At 44.6% G+C, this 18,474-nt stretch overlaps 1 protein-coding gene across 1 annotated transcript in view; it reads right to left on the bottom strand.

Annotated features, from left to right (window-relative positions):
* Window positions 1-18,474, bottom strand: part of EEF1G (eukaryotic translation elongation factor 1 gamma) — a gene marked incomplete at its 5' end in the record, with an annotated part of 807,249 nt that overhangs the window by 225,323 nt on the left and 563,452 nt on the right. The window contains 1 exon segment of the mRNA XM_044075667.1: window positions 782-986. Within this exon segment, the coding sequence (XP_043931602.1) occupies window positions 782-986 (205 nt within the window).

Here is an 18,474-nt window from a genome sequence, read left to right as displayed (position 1 = left end):
ATAAATATATACACACACACACACAAACAAAAGTGAAGAGGTCAGACAAACCAATTGGTAAAGGCTAAAAGAAAAACCTAGCCAAGCTAAAGGTTTCACTGTGTGATAGCTTAAGCCTCCTGTAAGAGAGGCCCACGGGATATATGCAAATGGCCCCTTAAGGACATTGTTTGTTATATGGCTTCTGAATATGTATGCCTTTTTCCTTTTTAAAGTCTTTATGGACAGATCCAGGCCAACAAAGCCAAATGGCACTAGAATGATTGGATGGGAAATAGGAAATTCACCCCAGGGATCGCTTCTGTGGCTCTGCTCAACAGTGGCACAGAAAAATAATTTTCTTGGGTGGCAAAAGCCAGGGTACCTTTTTGGCTAGGCTTATATCGGCCCTAGGGCTAATAGCCTAGTACCTACCTATGTGGATATACATACTTTGGCCTTATGACCTCGTCAGCACAGCATAATTCATACACACAAATTGCCTGTAGCCAATATCAAGACCATTAGGGCTGATGTTAATGATCTAAAGTAGGCCAACTTCACACAACACAAACAAGACTCGCCCAGTTACAGCTGCATTAAGACTTGCATACCAGGATGGGTTAAACGTTTGGAAAAAATCTGGTTTTCAACAAGGCAACTACACAATTGAAATTTGACTAACTAGTTATGGTCTTCTTGAGTATTAGAGAGACATTTTAGGAAGCTCAGTTGTACAAGAGCTACACAATCAAAAAACTTGTATTTTGGACTTCTGGTTACAAACCATTAAACATCTCACCTTTTGGGTAGGTGTGCAAAAGGGTCCTTAGACTTGGGCTCTGCATTAAGTGCTTTTTCACATTCATCCATCTCCTCATCTTCAGAAGCAGATTTTGGTTTCTGCTCTTTTGGTGGCTTGGCTTCTTTTGGTGTCTTTTGCTCCTTTGGAGGCTTCTCTTTCTTTGGGGCTTCCTTCTTGGGTTGCATCTCTGCAAACTTCTTGGCTAAATAAATAAAAATACAGAGTTTCAAGTGATAATGTTACATTTATCCTGCATGTGCAAACATGAATAAAATGAAAAAATTCAGTAACCCGGAGAGTAGAGAAAATGCTACAATACAGTTATGGCTTGTTAACTCATCGCCTACCAGTAGTAAAGGCAAAACAAAGGGTCTCTTGGAATAAAAACTGCTACTCTAAACATCCACAAACCATCTTTCCCCTTCTGGGACATATTACAAGCAGTCATTCATGAGCTGCTCACTATAGTGTTAAGGTCATCAAATTAGACTTGGCATCTACAATGTACTTCAAAAACTCACATTCTGTTACTCAAGAGCACTAACAAATCGGGATGCTGAAACTCAAAATCTACACCTCTCCGGTACTCCCTTAAAAAAAGGCAGGGAATCAGAAATCCTACTTGTGATGTTGCACCACCTAGACACATGCTTCAAATCAGTAGTAACTGCCACACATGCCTCACAAAATTAATCTGCCATTCCATGCTCGTAGTGCTCAGCTGTACCCAACCGAAATAATACAAGTAGTGATTTTATTTTACAAAAGCTTGTCGTAGCAAAATGGCAGCTATGAAAATATTTACCACAAATCAGAATTTCACTGTCGATCAAAATTTGTACAAAAACTAAGTGTGCTCCATAAAATGGCACAACTTATTAAATCTGATACATTAATAGAAAGAGTAGATGCAATCCACCAATCCTTTCCCAAAAGGTAAAGGAATTCAGTGCCTCAAATTCTTAGTGAGAGATCATACCCTGGATGCCACAGATATTATCTACCACTCCCACGCAGCCATTTACCAGAAATACTTACAGGCTCACAGTTAAACAGTAGGAAAGCAGTACCAACATTAATGGCTTAGTAAACAATGGCACAGAAAAACCATGAAGGCAGTGCTAACAGTTCCCAAGATGATTGCAGTCAGTACAGGTAGTCTGGAACACAGACCATTTTCAGCCTACATCATGCTGAAGTAAACAGAGAAGTCTGATTACATTAAAGAAAACAGAAGTGGTGGAAGAAAAGCAAGACTTTACGTGTGATAAGTTTAATTTGGCACAAGTCTGTAGCCATTGGCTCCTACAATGATCTAGTCCAATTCAGCCAACTGAATTCTGCAAGTTGCCAAAATTATACACTGGTATTACAGAAAGATGGTATTACAGAGTGATGAATTTCATCTCCAACTAAAAGGTCTCTTACTGCTGCCCAAAAGGGCTCAAAGCCAAATTAGCTTAGCAGATAAGCAGCATTGACATTAACCAACTATTTCACAGATGTATACAAAGCCTACACTTACATTCAAGAGGGACATCTTTCTTCACTTCTGTAACGTTTGTGAAGCATATCAGGACGTGTTAAATAGCACAAGAAAATGGAATTCACAGTCCACACTAATCAGTTAACTGCCTCTAGTTTCATTTATTATATTGCTCACTTTTTTTTTTTTTAAAAAGCCTAAACTTGTACCACAACCTTTTGTCATAAAATATAAACAAGACAGACATTTCAAGCTGTGAACAACCTGCACAGCACATTAAAAATATTCTTTCAGCACCTTTGCATCGGGATAAAGATCTGGCTATCTCCCAGGTTTAATGTCACTGGTATCTCTAGTGCTATCCAGAGAACCTGCACTCCAACATCTTGCAGCCGATTTCTGGTGGAGGATGGAGACGCACTGGGGGGTATTGTCCTTTAGGGGGGTGTGACAGTAGCTGAGCTGCTGCTGGTGTATGGTCGATGTCTGCATGCCCCATTGTACATCTGTCCCAAGACATTGCTGGTGCACATAAAGGGAGAAGAAAGTGACAAGAAACTGTCCCAGGATACTTCAGTCTCCTCACTGTACCCTTACAACTAGTCAGAGAAAGTCTGGGAAACGGCTTAGCAGATTTGACAGACATGGAGAGTAAAGACCAGCTTTAGGGAGCAGATAGTCAATCATAAGGAGGGGCCAAAAAGTTAGGAACTTACCATAAGATGTTCAAGTAAATTCATTGTTGTAACAGCAGCTTGAGATTTCCTGCCTGCAGGAATCCCAGGCCGGACTGAATACCACAGAACTCACCTTCCCCCACAGCTCAGCAGGAACCATCACTAACATCAGATCTTCCATGAACCCAGACAATAAAAGCATATGCTCTCAAATTACAGATAACAGCCTGCCAAGAAATGACCCACACTTGTGCTGTAGGGTAAGGTATCTAGACAGAAGGACCGGAAGTAAAGGTGGTACAAGTCAAATAGGTTATCAACCGCAATGATAGGAAAATGAAATAGTGGGTGGGAAGGAATATTACTGCAACAATCTACAGCAATATTTACATTACAAGATAACATAACTAAACTAAAGTTTAAAGACCCCCAGAGCTACAGCAAGTTGTGGGAGGATGGCATGTAAAAGGACAAGGGACACCCAAAACAGTTTAAATGGAAGAGGCAAATCCTGCCTTGGACATGGTTTCCAGGCTGCAATGCCAGGATATAAACAGACAAAGTAAATTCCATAAGCAGTGCTTAAATGGGGATCTTTTTTTCAAGAGCTGGGGTTAGAGCTGTATCCCAGATAAGTCCCTAATTCATTCTGCCAGCTTTGTCTATCAACGTGCAAAAGAGGGAATGCAGTTAGCAATCCATTCAGAAATGGACAGTTTATTATTCTTTTCTTTGCAAAAGCAAAACCTGTCTGCTCTGTCAAATTCTGTAATAGTAAAACCAAGTTGCCTGTCCACTATCAAGCAGTGCAATATTCTCTCACCTTTGAGGATAGTTACAAAACTATTAATGTACTGCCTGGTTTACTGAAAGCAGTTACTAGCTTAGGTATGAAAGCAAGGCTTGCTAAGAGTCACTTCTGCTTTTATGGAAGGAAAACGTTGGAACCAACTGCTCTTTAGGTACCAGTGGAGTCTCATGTGAAGCTTGGCGAGTGAAAAAGTACAGTTGTGTACCTACCATAAATGTAGATGAGTGTATTCACTGTTGCAGACATTACACTTGGGTTATCCTACTGGCAGGCTACCCGCAGTCGGCCTGAATTCCAAAGTCTTGGTCCGGCATCGGTTGCTGTCGCCTCCTCCCTGACGTCAGTGCGCCAGGGGGTATAAAAGATGCAGCAGACACCATTTTCTTCAGTTTTTCTTGCCCCAGATGTCAGGTGCCCCCAAAAGGGTAGGCTAAACTTATGCCACTAAGCATGCATGCACTAAAGTAATAATTTTCTTCATCTACAAGAAAGTACACCACATAGGTTGTATAGAATAGAGAAGCACACAAGTCCCAGCAGAGGAAAAGTACAGTTTTGTACCTACCATAAATGTAGATGTCCGATAGGTATGCATCTGCAGTCATAACATATGGGTTGTCCTGCCTCAGGCAGCCCTTCGGTCGTCCGGATTCCAAAGTCTGGGTCTGGCCTCGGCTGATGTCGCACTTTCGCCGACGTCAGAGCGTCTGGGGTATAAAAGCATCAGCCGACGCCATTTTCCTCAGTTTTTCTTGCCCCAGATGCCAGGTGCCCTCTAGGAAGGCTAAATTTGGATAAATGCAATAATTTTCCAAACATTTGCAAAAAAAAAAATATATATATATATATATATATATATATATATATATCCATGTAAATACAAACAAATACACCAATAATAGATTGTCCTTCAAGGATGCATCTGCAGTCATAACATATGGGTAGACTACCATAGCCAATCTGGGGGTGGAGGTACTAAGAAAAGGATGGTGTAGTTAAGATCCCCTGCAGGACTGCAGTTGCAAACCCTGCTCTGGATCTAGAATATAAAGTTAAATTGTAATGTTTGGCAAATGTATGCACGGAGGTCCAAGTAGCAGCTTCTAAAATGTCCTTGGTAGCCACCCCCCGTAGGAAGGCTGTAGTGGTGGCCGTGGCCCTTGTGGAGTGAGGCTTGATATTTTCAGGAACTGACTTTCCATGAAAGGAGTAGTAAAAGTGAATGCAATTTCCTATCCATTTTGAAATTGTCTGTTTGGAAATTGCTCTTCCTTGCACCCCAGTTGCATATGCTACAAAAAGTTGGTCAGTTTTTTTGCTAGTTTTTGTTCTGTCCAAGTAGTAGCGTAGTTGTCTGTGTATATCCAGGGTGTGCAAAAGTTTTTCCCCTTTATTCTGTGGATTAGGGAAGAATGTAGGCAAGTGAATAGCTTGGCTCAAGGATACCCTAGATACCACCTTTGGCAAAAGTAGGATTGGTTCTTAGTGACACACTGTCCTGGTGGAAAATAAGAAAAGGCTGCACTGCCATTAATGCTTGCAACTCAGATACTCTTCTTGCTGAAGTGATTGCCAGAAGGAATGCAGTTTTCCAAGATAGAAACTGTATATCCGCTGATGCTGCTGGTTCAAAAGGAGGTAGTGTCAGTTTTTCCAGCACAAAGTTGAGATCCCAGGCAGGTAGAGGTGGTCTTATTGGAGGTTTAACATTTTTGATCCCTCTCAGAAATTGTCTGAGGAGAGGGTGTGAAAAGATAGGTGGGTCTACATTGTATTCTGCTGAAATTGCTGAAACATGAATCTTAATGGAAGAGTAAGACAGGCCATTGTGGAACAATTCTGCTAAATATTCTAGGATATGTGCTAGGTTTGCCACTGTGACATCTGTGCCCTTTGATGTGCTCCAAATGAGAAATCTCTTCCTTTTAGCTGAGTATGTCTTCCTTGTGGAAGGCCTGTGAGCCTCCAGGATAATGTCCTTCACCCTCGGAGATAAAATAGTTTGACTGGGATTTAAGGAATTTTCCAGGCAGTTAGCTGCAATGTTTTCAAGTTGGGATGCAGGGTCTTGAAATTGTTCTGCGTTAGAAGAGGCCATAGGGGGAGAGTCCATGATTTTGCCCGAGACATGCTTCTCAATAGTGGGTACCAGTGTTGCCTTGGCCAGTCCGGAGCTATTAGTATCACTTTTGGCTGTTCCTCCCTGATTTTCAGTAGAACCTTGTGCATCAATTGGAGAGGTGGGAAGGCATATACTGTTAGGGCTTTCCAGCTGAAAGAGAGAGAGTCCACCCTCCAAGCTTGTGGGTGGTATGTCCTTGAGCAGAATGTCTTCAGTTGATGGTTGAGTGGGGAGGCGAACAGATCTATCTCCGGCATTCCCCATGTCTTTGTTATGAGTTTGAAGATGTCTGGGTGCAGCATCCATTCGTGTGCATCCTTAGTACTCCTGCTTAGGCTGTCCGCCACTGCATTTTCTTTCCTGGCAAATTGGGCCTGTAGTTGGATATTGAGATTCAGGCATAAATCCCACAGGTTCATAGCCATCCGGCATAGCGGGTAAGAATGTGTGCCTCCCTGTTTGTTTATGTACCACATGACCGTGGTGTTGTCTGTCCTTATTAACAGATGTCCTTGTTGGAAGGGTTTGAATGCCTCGATTGCATGACTCACTGCCAGCATTTCCTTTTGGTTTATGTGCATGCTTAGCTGCCCTTGAGGCCATAAGCCTTGGATGCATTTGTCCTCCATGTCTGCTCCCCATCCTCGGTCCGAGGCGTCTGTGGTGATGGTCTGCCTTGTTTTTGGTTTGCTGAAAGGCAACCCACTGTTGGACTGGCAGGCCTGAGCTCACCACAGGAATTCCTTTTGCAGGCATGGAATGATTGGTATCATGGTTTCTAAACTGTGTGTTGAGACCATACACTCCCTAGGTACCATTGCAATTTCCTCATATGCAGTCTGGCATGTGGGATTAGAATTATGCAGGATGCCATGTAACCCAGGGCCTGCAGGATTTTCCTTGCAGTAAGCTGAGTTTGTCTTGTCAAAATCATGAAGTAATCTGGAAGTTGTTTTTGCTTTTCTTCTGTGAGAAAGGCCATTTGGGTGTTTTGTGTCCAGATCTGCACCTAAAAAGGTGATCCTTTGGGATGGTACTAGTCTTGACTTTTGGATGCTGACTGTGTATCCCAAGGCCTGTAACAGGTGTATGGCATAGGCCAAGTCCTTTAACAATTTCTTCTTCTTGTCCGCTTGTATTAGGCAGTCGTCCAGGTATGGATAAATTTGAATTCCCTGTAGTCTGCAATGTGCAACTACTGATGCCAGGCATTTCGTGAATACTCTGGGCGCAGTAGAGAAGCCAAAGGGCAATGCTGAGAATTGATAATGCTCTGATCCTGCAAGAAATCTGAGGTGTCTTCTGCAACTTGGTCGGATAGGGACGTGCAGGTATGCCTCTGAGATCTAGAGTCACCAGCCAAGACTCCTTGCCCAACATGGGAAGAAGTTGCTGTAGGGTCAGCATTTTGAATTTTGGCACAATGAGATAAGTGTTGAGTGCAGACAGGTCGAGAATAGGCCTCCATTGATTTTCTTTTCTTGGTACAAGGAATAGTCTGGAGTAAAATCCTTGGCCTTGTTCTGAACATGGTACCTTTTCTATAGCTTTCATCTGAAGTAAATTGCTGATTTGTTTTAAAGCCTCTGCCTTCTGATTTGGTGGTAGGTTTGGCATTCCGCTTCTTTTTGGCAAAGTGTGGAAGTGAAACCTGTATCCTTTGTCTATTATTTGCAATGTCCATGTATCCTTTGTAATATAATGCCAGTTTTTTAAGAATAAAGCCAGCTTTCCGCCCAAGGGTGCTTCCAGTTGATCCCTTGTAGGCGGAATCAGAGTCAAGTCATCGAGTCTGTCCTGTAGTAGTGGTGGTTGTTGTAGCTGTTGCACTACTCCTCTGGTTGGCAGGCTGCCACTGACTGCCTCTGTAGGAGCCCTTCGATTGACCTCTGCCTCTAGAGCGCCTGTTCCTGCCTCTCTGGGCTCTGTCAGAGTCTGGAAAGGACCAATTCTTTGTAGGCCAGTTTCTGCTGAATCTCGGTGGTTGAACTTGCAGGAAATCTTTAACTTTGCACAGATTTTGCTTTTTCTTCAACCTTTTTAGAATCTCCTGAGCAGGGGAGCCAAATAAATTTTGTTTCTCCATTGGAGCATCGAGGAGTTTAGCTTTGACAATGTCTGGCAAAGATTGCTCCTTCAGCCAGGCATGCCAACGAATAACTGCCCCAGTCATAGCTGATCTAAATGAAGCCTCCAGTGCATCATAGCCACATTTTAAGAAATGGTTACTAACCTGTTGTGAGTTATGTACCAAATCCTGAAGGGATTTACGGTCTAGGGGTTCTGGAGAAGAAAGTTTCTTATTCAGTTCATCTAACAAATACTCTTGGTACTGTATCATATGGAATTGACAGTTTAATGCCCTGACAGAAAGAGTTGCAGATGTATACACCTTCTTACCCCATCTCTCTAAAGTTCTAGACTCTCTTTCAGAGGGTAGGGGATTTTTGGCAGTAGCGGCTGCAACCCCTTTAGGGCCCTGAGAAATAGTTTCTGGGTCTGCAGAATGGGCTTTATACAGATGGAAATGAGAATCCGGGACCCTGTAATATCGGTCAGGTTTGGCAGGGGCCGGAGGAAGAGTGTCAGGGGCTGTACTGACATTCTACACATCATCAATTACATTTAGAACAGGAGGTATAGCTAAGGGCCTATGCTGAGGCAAATGCAAAAAGGTCCGTAATCTTTTTCTAGAATCAGAGAAATCCTGACCTTGCCATTGAAAGTGCTCTCTCATGGAGTGTAAAGTCTCCCCAAAGGAAAACTCTTCAGGAGGGGAGGCCGAAGGGATAGATTCCTCTGCATCTGAATCCTCATAAGGCGAGTAAGCCCCTTCCTGGTGGTCTGACAACTCAGATCCATCCGTGGAATCATCTGAGGAGTGGGGTTCAGAGGGGTCAGTCCTGGGCCTTTTGTCTGGAGGAGGATGAGAGGCCCTGTCTGGGTGAGGTTGTGAACCCCTAAATTAAGGAGATAAGGTCCTCAGCCAGGCTGAGGATCTGAGAACTAGAGGAAGGCCTCTGGGGTGTAGATTTGGCAGGTAAAGCTTTTGAAAGTTTGGCAGCTTTAGCCCTAGAGAAGGCCTTAATGGACATAGAAGCTGGGGGCCTAGCAGCCCCACGTGCAGGGGTAGAAATGTCCAAAGGTATGGTGTTGGACAAATCCTGAACACTAGCTTCGGTAGGTAGTTCTGAAGCTGACTCAGCCGGGGCCTCTCGGGCCTCAGTGGTCGGAAGTATGGTTTCGGAAGAAGGAATCGCAGAGGACTCTGTTTCGGCCAAAACCAAGACACTTGCGGTAGGCCTAGCTGTGGTTTCAGCCGAAACCGCGGGCCGCGAGTGTCGGTCCTTTTCCTTGCGTTTTTTGACCATATGCTAAGTCGGAGTCTCCGACAGCATTTTATAAGCAAAAGCGGCTCCAAAAAACTCCTCTGCAAACTCCGACCGACGTCTAAGAGTTCGTCGGTTAAAGGAGGCACAGGCTAAACAGGCCGATACGTCGTGGTCTGGGCCTAAGGAAGGCAGTAAGAATGGAAATCCTTATGAGGTATTTGTTTCCCACAAGTTAAACAATTATTTACTTTGTCTGACATCGGCTGAGGCAAGAAAGAGTCCCCAACGGGGTACTTAGCTTTTTTCGAAGTCTTCGGTAGCTGAAATCTCTGGATCTGACCGACCGGCACTTGCGAACAGCTTCTGCTTCGGGCACCGCGCGGCAAGAAAGACTGAGGAAAATGGCGTCGGCTGATGCTTTTATACCCCAGACGCTCTGACGTCGGGGAAAGTGCGACATCAGCCGAGGCCAGACCCAGACTTTGGAATCCGGCCGACCGAAGGGCTGCCTGAGGCAGGACAACCCATATGTTATGACTGCAGATGCATCCTTGAAGGACATCTGGGATGGTGGGTGGGTAACCTGGACTGCAACAGTGAATACACTAACATCTACATTTATGGTAGATACACAACTGTACTACGTTGAGTGTTTCACTGTTACAGTCATTACACTTGGGTTGAATCCCAAAGCTGAGGATGGGTGGCTGGGCCTAATAGGATTAGGAGAGGCTATGAGGCCCTGCAGAACTGCAGTGGCAAAGCCTGCTCTGGATTTAGAGTAGAGAGGTAAGTGGTAGTGCTTTGTAAAAGTGTGCACTGAACTCCAAGTTGCAGCCTCCAAGATGTCTTTGGTTGGTACTCCTCTGAGGAAGGCTGCTGAAGTGGCTGCTGCTCTGGTTGAATGTGGCCTAATGCCCTTAGGAACCGATTTGCCATGTTGTGAATAGCAGAAAAATGCAGTGGCCTATCCATTTTGAAATAGTCTGCTTTGAGATAGCCTTTCCTTGTGATGCTGCAGCATAGGCCACTAAAAGTTGCTCAGTCTTTCTGAAAGCGTTAGTTCTGTCCAAGCAGAAGGGTAGCTGCCTGTGTACGTCCAAAGAATGCAGAGGTCTCACCCTTATTCTGTGGGTTTGGATAAAAGTTAGGCAAATGAATGGTTTGGGTTAAGGGTCACACTGGACACTACCTTCGGCATAAATGTCAGGTTTGTCCTCAGGGAAACCCTGTCCGGATAGAAAATTATAAAAATGTTCCACAGCCATGAGTGCCTATAACTCAGACTCGTCTTGCAGAGGTTATTGCTAGGAACAGAGCTATTTTCCAGGTTAAGAATTTTATTATCAGCTGTAGAGGCTGGCTCAAAAGGAGGCAGTGTGAGATTTTCCAAGACATAATTGAGGTCCCATGCAGGTATTGGTGCTCTCCTTGGAGGTCTTATGTTTCTGGCCCCTCTGAGGTACTGCCTTATTAATGGAAGAGAAAAAATAGGTGGTTCTGTATTGTAATGAGCTGAAATGGCAGAGGCATGGATCTTAATTGATGAAAAGGATAGGCCTTTGTCCAGCATCTCAGTTAAATATTGTAAAATCTGAGGAATATTTGGTACAAACGTGTCAATTCCTTGTGCCTGGTTCCAAGCACAGAATCGCTCCCATTTTTCTGCATAAGATTTTCTGGTACTGGGCCTCCTGGCCTCCAAAATAACATCCATCAACGCTTTAGAAAGAGGAGTGTTCTGAATGGCTACATTATCCACCATGCTGCCAGATTTAAGGTCCTGAGTTGGCTGTGCAGGATCCGATTGTTTTGTTGGGTCAGTAAGTGAGGAATTTGAGGTAATGCCCAGGCTGGACATTGAGACAAGTTCTTTAGGATTGGGTACCAGTGCTGGCGGGGCTAGTCTGGGGCAATCAGTATAATTTTTGGCTTCTCTTGTTTGACCTTGGGGAGGAGAGGCAGTGGGGGAAAGGCATATACTGTTAGGGTTTTCCAGCTGAAGAATAGAGCATCCACTTTCCATGCTTGCGATAAGTCCTTGTGCAGAATCTCTGTAGTTGGCAGTTGTGAGGGGAGGCAAATAGATGTCTGGGCATCCCCATTTCCTTATGCTGAAGACTTGTGGATCCAGTTTCCACCCGTGGGGATCCATGAGGTTTCTGCTTAGTTTGTCTGCCAGAGTATTTATCTTTCCTGGCAGTAATTGTGCTTGCAAGTGAACTTAATAAGTCAATGCTGTGTCCCACAAAGTCATGGCTAGTCTGCAGAGGGGGTAGGAATGTGTACTTCCCTGCTTATGTACCACATGACTGTAGTATTGTCAGTCTTCATCAGTTGTCCTGGATGAAGTAGATCCGTGAAAGCTGTCAGGGCATTCTGAACAGCTAGCATCTTTAAGATAGAATGAAGATGCATTTGGCTTGCGGACCCATGTGCCCTGAATACATTTTCCTGCCATATGCCAGGAATACATTTTCCTGCCATGTGGGCCCGCCCACCCCCCCCCCCCCCCCCGGCATAATCTGATGCATCTGTTAATGTCTGCCTGGCTGTGGGTAAAGTGAATGGCTGTCCCTTGTTTTGGTGACAGGCCTGTGCCCACCATCGAAACTCCTGTTGCAGGCAGGGAATGAGGGTAATCAATGAGGGTAATCAATGGTTTCCAGGCTGTGGCAATGTTGAGTCCAAACACTTTTTAGATACCATTGCAGTTTCCTCATATGCAGTCTTGCATATGGAATTAGCAGAATGCAGGATGCCATGAAGCCCAAAGCCTGCAGAATTTTTCGTGCAGATAACTGGGTCTTTGTTGCCAACATTTTGGAGTAAGAAGTCAGTTGCCTTTATCTGGCATGAGATACGCCATCTGGGCAGTTGTATTTACGTTTGCACCCAGGAATATTCTCTCTTGAGAGGGTACTAGTTTTGATTTCTTTTCGTTTACTGTGTACCCTAGGCAAATTAATAATCTTTTTACAAACGCCAGATGCTTTAGTAGAATGTCCTTGTTCTCTGAATAAGGCAGTCCAAGGATATATCCGAATTCCTTTTTGTCTGCAAAATGCAATTACTGGTGCCAGGCATTTTGTGAAGACCCTGGGTGCAGTAGATAAGCCAAAGGGCAGTGCAGAGAATTGGTAGTGCACTGAGTCAGCTATGACCCTGAGGTATCTTCTGCAAGATTGTCTGATTGGGACATGTAGGTATGCCTACAAGCCAATCCTTCTTGCCCAGCATGGGCAGAAGCTGCTGCAGTCTCAACATTTTGAATTTTGGAATGTCCAGAAATGTGTTTAGAATAGACAGGTCCAGTATTCGTCTCCAGGCTTTGTCCTTTCTGGTACCAAGAAAAGTCTTGAGTAAAATCCTTGTCCCTGCTCTTGCTGTGGTACTCACTGAATAGCCCTCATGTCCATGAGGGATGAAACTTGCTTTTGTGCCTCTACCAATTGATTGCATGGCAAGTCTGGCATACCTTTTGCCCTAGGGCAGGGTGTGAAAGTGGAACCCGTAGCCCTGTGACACTATATTCAAGACCCATTTGCCCTGGGTGATCATGTGCCAATTTTGTGAAAAAAAGTGCTAGTTTTCCCCCTATGGCGGCTGCCAAAAGATAAGTGCTTGGTACTGGCAGAGGAAAGTCATTGGGACTGCTTCCTGTATGGCTATGATTTGTCTTCTCCGCTTTTGGAGGTAGAAGCACCCCATTGTTTAGACCTGTATAAGCCTTGGGGTTGGGATCTGCCTCTGGGGCATCTGTATCTGCTTTTTTGTGGCCTGTCTGACACTGGAAAGGACCAATTCTTTGTAGACCAGTTCCTGCTAAATTTGGGTGGCTGTACCTGTAAGAAATCCTTGACTGTTTGCATAGATTTTGCTTTGTCCATTTTCTACAACACCTCTTCTGCTTTAACACCAAACAAAGTATCATACTGTAATGGAGCATCTAATAATTTTGCTTTAACATGATCAGGCAGATTGTGTTCCTTTAACCAAGCATGCCTACTAATGACAGAACCCTTAACAGTGGCCCTGCAAGAGGCCTCCAGAGAATCAAAACCACATTGCAAAGTATGCTTTCCCACTTGTTCAGCTGCATGCAATAAATCCTGCATTTCTTTGTTTTTTGTACATTCAGAATTTGTCAACATTTTCTGTTTAAGCAGTGACATTAAATATTGCTGATATTTACTCATATGAACCCCCCCCCCCCCGCCCATCTGTCCAGTGCCCTTGAATCCCTATCAGAGAGGATAGGGTTTTTTTGCAGTGGAAGCCTTGACCCCTTTGCGACCCACAGAGATAGTTTCTGGGTCAGCAGCAGGGCTTTTATATAGAAATTTATGCGAATCTGGAACCCTGCAGTATCTGTCTGGCTTAACAGGTGCTGGAGGTAGAGAGTCAGGAGACAGGCTGGACTCTGCAAATGCATCTACAATGTCTAAAACAGGAGGAATATCAAGGGGCCTGTGCTGAGGTAGCAAAAGAAAGTCTGAGCCTTTTCCTAGATTCTGAGCAATCTTGGCTCTCCCAGTGGAAGTGCTCCCTTCATGGCATGCAGGGTCGCCCCAAAAGAATAATCCTCAGGAGGAGAGGCTGAAGGGATAGATTCTTCAGCATCAGAATCCTCATAGGGAGGAAGAGAGTATTCCTGTTCAGAAGAGGAGTCCGAGAAAATGGAAACCTGATCTGAAGATTCATATTCTGTCTCTTGGCTAGGCCTATTATCAAGAGGGGGATGGGAAGCCCTGATCAAAGTAAGAATGTCTTCGGCCATTTTAAGCATCTGTTTTTTAGGCACGGAGACCTGTCCATGGGATTGCTGTACTTGTTTCTTTGTCTTTAGAGGTGCTTTAGTCTTTCCCTTTGAAGCTGAAGTGGTTTTTACATATAACTGTGTGGGCCTGAAAACACCCTCAGAAGCAGATGCCTGCTCAGAGGCTCCAGACCCATCTGAGGGAATTTCCGTGGGTCTAATACCTTGAATTTCCAGCGGCCTAGTCGGCTCCACATGGGAGTCTGAAGCGGCCTGTGGCTCTGAGGTAGCGGGGGTCCGGGGCTGCGAAAGCGCCTCACTGAGAACCGGCGACTGGCTTAGAAGCCTAGTAGTCAGTTTTGGACCTCGGATGCCTGTCCTTTTCTTTTTCCTTGTGTTTCTTATGAATTGCGGTAGTCAGATGGCTGTCCGATGACATCGTGTAATTAAATCTTCAGCCAAAGGAGTGAAATACAAAATCGTAGCGACGCTTAGTGTGTTAGTTAAATCCAGCACACAACCTACAATTAGCAACGTCATGATCCGGGCCTAGGCAAGGAGTGCAATAAGAATGGAAGTCCTTATGAGGCATTTGCTTCCCACAAGAAATACAATTAACTTTCTGACATCGGTCTGGAGCAAGAAAAAAGTTTCCCCAACGGGGTACTTAGCTTCAAATGAAGACTTAGGATCTGAAATTCGAACACGAAAATCTCTGGAGTCGGCCGACCAGCACTTGCTAACTGATTTTGCTTTGGGCACCACGCAACAAGAAAGTCGAAAGAAAATGGCATCGGCTGCATCTTTTATACCCCTGGCGCACTGACGTCAGGGAGGAGACAGCAACAGACACCGGACCAAGACCTTGGAATTCAGGCAGACTGCGGGTTGCCTGCCAGCAGGATAACCCAAGTGTAATGACTGCAACAATGAAACATGATGAACATCATGATGCAAGAAAGCCATGGATCCCAGTAGCCACAGGAATTTGGCAGATATGCCACAGAAGTTGGCAATCTTAAGTACTGGGGCAGGACTATATCCTTGTTTTGAGGGGGGGGGGGCTAGAGTTATGGTCCACTCGCAAGAATAAAACCAGAGTAGTAACAGGAGATGGACTTCTTGGTGGCATATGGATGGGCCTACCCCTGAAAGCACTCCACTGCGACTGAACAGTCCTGTTGCCCAAGAATAGTGGGCACTTTGATTATCCAAGTATAGAAAATGTACAGAACCTCTGTCACTGAACCATTTGGGTGGCACACTGGTGCAGAGGTTAGCGTATTCACTGACAGCAACAAGTTCTCCGGTTCGATTCTTGGCTGGGGTGCTTGTGTGTGGAGTTTCTATTTTCTCCCTGCATCCATGTGGGCTTCCTCAGAGTGCTCAGGTTTCCTAGCACATTCCAAAGACATGCATCTGGAGTGCTTCTTCCCAGGCCTCCACTGAAAATGGGCTTGTCCAACTGTTGGACATTCTCAGTAAACCAATGTTAAATAAATCTGTCTAACAAAAGGATATCACTGGGATTAGGCACTCTGTTAAGCCAAAGAGCAAAGCATAACACTGGAAATGAAACCACTCCTCAAAATTCAACTGCTGGATGCCCCCAAGCTATGGGAATGTCATAATAAGCACCCCTCAAACCCAGGATTACCACAAGAGCATCTGGAAGATTAAAGAAAACACTTCCTGCATGATCAACTTTTTCCAAACTTCCATACTAGGAAGAACTTAAAATTTGACAAGTGCAGACTGACTCTGCAAAACCCTTCTTCGCCTGAAAAGAAAAAAGTCTTCAATAAAATCTTATCTCCTCGTGATACCAACTGTATGAAACCCTGCAATAAGACTTTCTACCTGTGGAAGAATGTGGTCTTTGGTGTTTAGGAAAGAGAATAAAGTGCAGTTTTGTACCTACCATAAATGTAGATGTTAGTGTTCACACTGCTGCAGTCATTGCACTTGGGTTATCCTGCCTTCAGGCTGTCCCGCAGTCAGCCAGAGTTCCAAAGTCTTGGTCCGGTGTCAGTTGCTGTCACTTCTTCCCCGTCAGTGCGCCAAGGGTACACAAGATGCACCAGACGCCATTTTCTTCAGTTTTTCTTGCCCCAGATGTCAGGTGCCCCCAACGAGGTAGGCAATACATATTGCCAATAAAAAATATACATATAAAAATATAAAAAAAACAATACCTTCAGTTACAAGCAAATAAACCACAAAGGTTGTATAGGATAGAAAGGTATAGAGAAGTCCAGCTAGTTCAGAGGGGATGGAGGGAGGGTAACTTGGACTGCAGCAGTGTGAACACTAACATCTACATTTATGGTAGGTACAAAACTGTACTATGTTCATCGTGTTACACTGCTGCAGTCATTACACTTGGGTAGAATCCCAAAGCTAAGGTTGGGTGGCTGGTCTATAGAGAGTTAGGATTGGCTACGAGGCCCTGCAGAACTGCAGTGGCAAATCCTGCTCTGGATTTAGAGTAAAGAGGCAGGTGGCAATGCTTAAGGTGTGCACTGAACTCCAAGTTACAGCCTCCAAAATTTCCTTGGTAGGTACTCCTCGAGAAAGGCTGTTGAAGTGGCTGTTGCCCTGGTGGAATGTGGCCTAATGTTATTTGGGACTGATTTTCCATGCAGTGTGTAGCAGTAACGAATACAGTATCCTATCCATTGGATATAGTCTGCTTTGAGATAGCCTTGCCCTGTGATCCTGCAGCATGCTACAAACAGTTGCTCAGTTTTCCTGAAAGCTTTTGTTTTGTCCAAGTAGAAGCGCAGCTGCCTGTGTAGGTCCAAAGAATGCAGAAGTTTCTCCCCTTTATTCTGGGGGTTTGGATAACAAGTTGGCAAATGGATGGTTTGGTTAAGAGCCACACTAGATATCACCTTTGGCATAAAGGTAGGGTTTGTCCTTAAGGAAACCCTGTCCTGATGAAAAATTATAAAAGGTTCCACTGCCATTAATGCCTGTAGCTCTGAGACTCTTCGTGCTGAAGTTACTGCCAGGAGCAGAGCGGTTTTCCATGATAAAAATTTTAGATCGGCTGTATTGGCTGGCTCAAAAGGTGGCAGGGTAAGTTTTTCCAAAACGAAATTGAGGTCCCAAGTTGGTGTTGGTGTTCTCCGGGGCAGTCTTATGTTTTTAGCCCCTCTGAGGTACTGCTTTAGCAAGGGATGAGAGAATAAAGGAGGAGCAGTGTTGTAATGTGCTGAAATGGCAGAGGCGTGGATCTTAATTGATGAGAAGGATAGGCCTCTGTCCAGCATTTCAGTTAAGTACTGTAAAATCTGAGGAATGTTTGGAACAAGAGGGTTAAGGCTTTGAGCCTGGTTCCAGGCGCAGAATCTCTTCCATTTTTCTGAATAAGCTTTCCTGGAGCTAGGCCTCCTGGCCTCCAAAATGACATCCATAACAGCTTTAGAGAGAGGTGTTGCCTGTTTGACTAATGTATCTGCCATGCAGCCAGGTTTAGGGTTTTGAGCTGACCGTGCAGGCTCTGTGTTTTGTTGAGCCAGAAGGTGTGGAATTTGAGGCAAAATCCATGGTGGGCCTTAAGTTCCTTAAGATAGGGTACCAGTGCTGGCGTGGCCAGTCTGGAGCAATCAGGATCATCTGTGGTTTTTCATGTCTGGCTTTTAGGAGTACCTTTGAAAGGAGAGGCAGTGGTGGGAAGGCATAAACTTTTAGGTTTTTCCAGCTGAACTAAAGAGCATCCACTTTCCATGCTTGTCTGTGGCAAGTCCTTGTGCAGAATTTTTGTAGTTGGCAATTCAATGGTGAGGCAAAAAGATCTACGTCTGGGCATCCCCATTTTTGCTTTACCATGCTGAAGATTTGTGGATTCAATTTCCATTCGTGAGGGTCCATGATATTTCTGCTTAGATAGTCTGCCAGAGTATTTTTCTTTCCTGGCAGGAATTGTGCTTGCAGGTGAACCTGATACGTTAGAGCTGTGTTCCACAAGGTCATGGCTTGCCTGCATATGGGATAAAAATGAGTGCCCCCTTGCTTGTTTATGTATCACATTACTGTGGTGTTGTCTGTCTTTAGTAATAATTGTCCTGGATGCAGAAGGTCCTTGAAAGCTGTTAAGACATTTTGAACTGCCAACATATTTTTGATTGATGTGGATGCATTTGGTCTGTGGTCCACTTGCCCTGAATGCATTTTCCTGCCATGTGTGCTCCCCAGGCATAATCCGAGGCATCTGTTAGAGTTTGCCTGGCTGTGGGTTGGGTAAAAGGCTAACCCTTGTTTAGGTGACATGCCTGTGCCCACCATCGAAACGCCTGTTGTAGACAGGGAATCATTGGTATTACTGCTTCTAAACTGTGAGAATGTTGAGTCCAAACACTTTTTAGGTACCATTGTAACTTCCTCATATGGAGTCTGGCATATGGTATTAGTAATATGCAGGAAGCCATGAATCCCAGGGCCTGCAGAATTTTTTCTTGCAGGGAGATGGGACTGTTTTGCCAGTAATTGAAAATATTG

This window comes from Protopterus annectens, chromosome 6.part1, assembly GCF_019279795.1.
Source record: "Protopterus annectens isolate FY-2018-M chromosome 6.part1, PAN1.0, whole genome shotgun sequence".
Lineage (NCBI taxonomy): Eukaryota > Metazoa > Chordata > Ceratodontiformes > Protopteridae > Protopterus > Protopterus annectens.
This window is presented reverse-complemented; position numbering and strand designations above follow the sequence as displayed.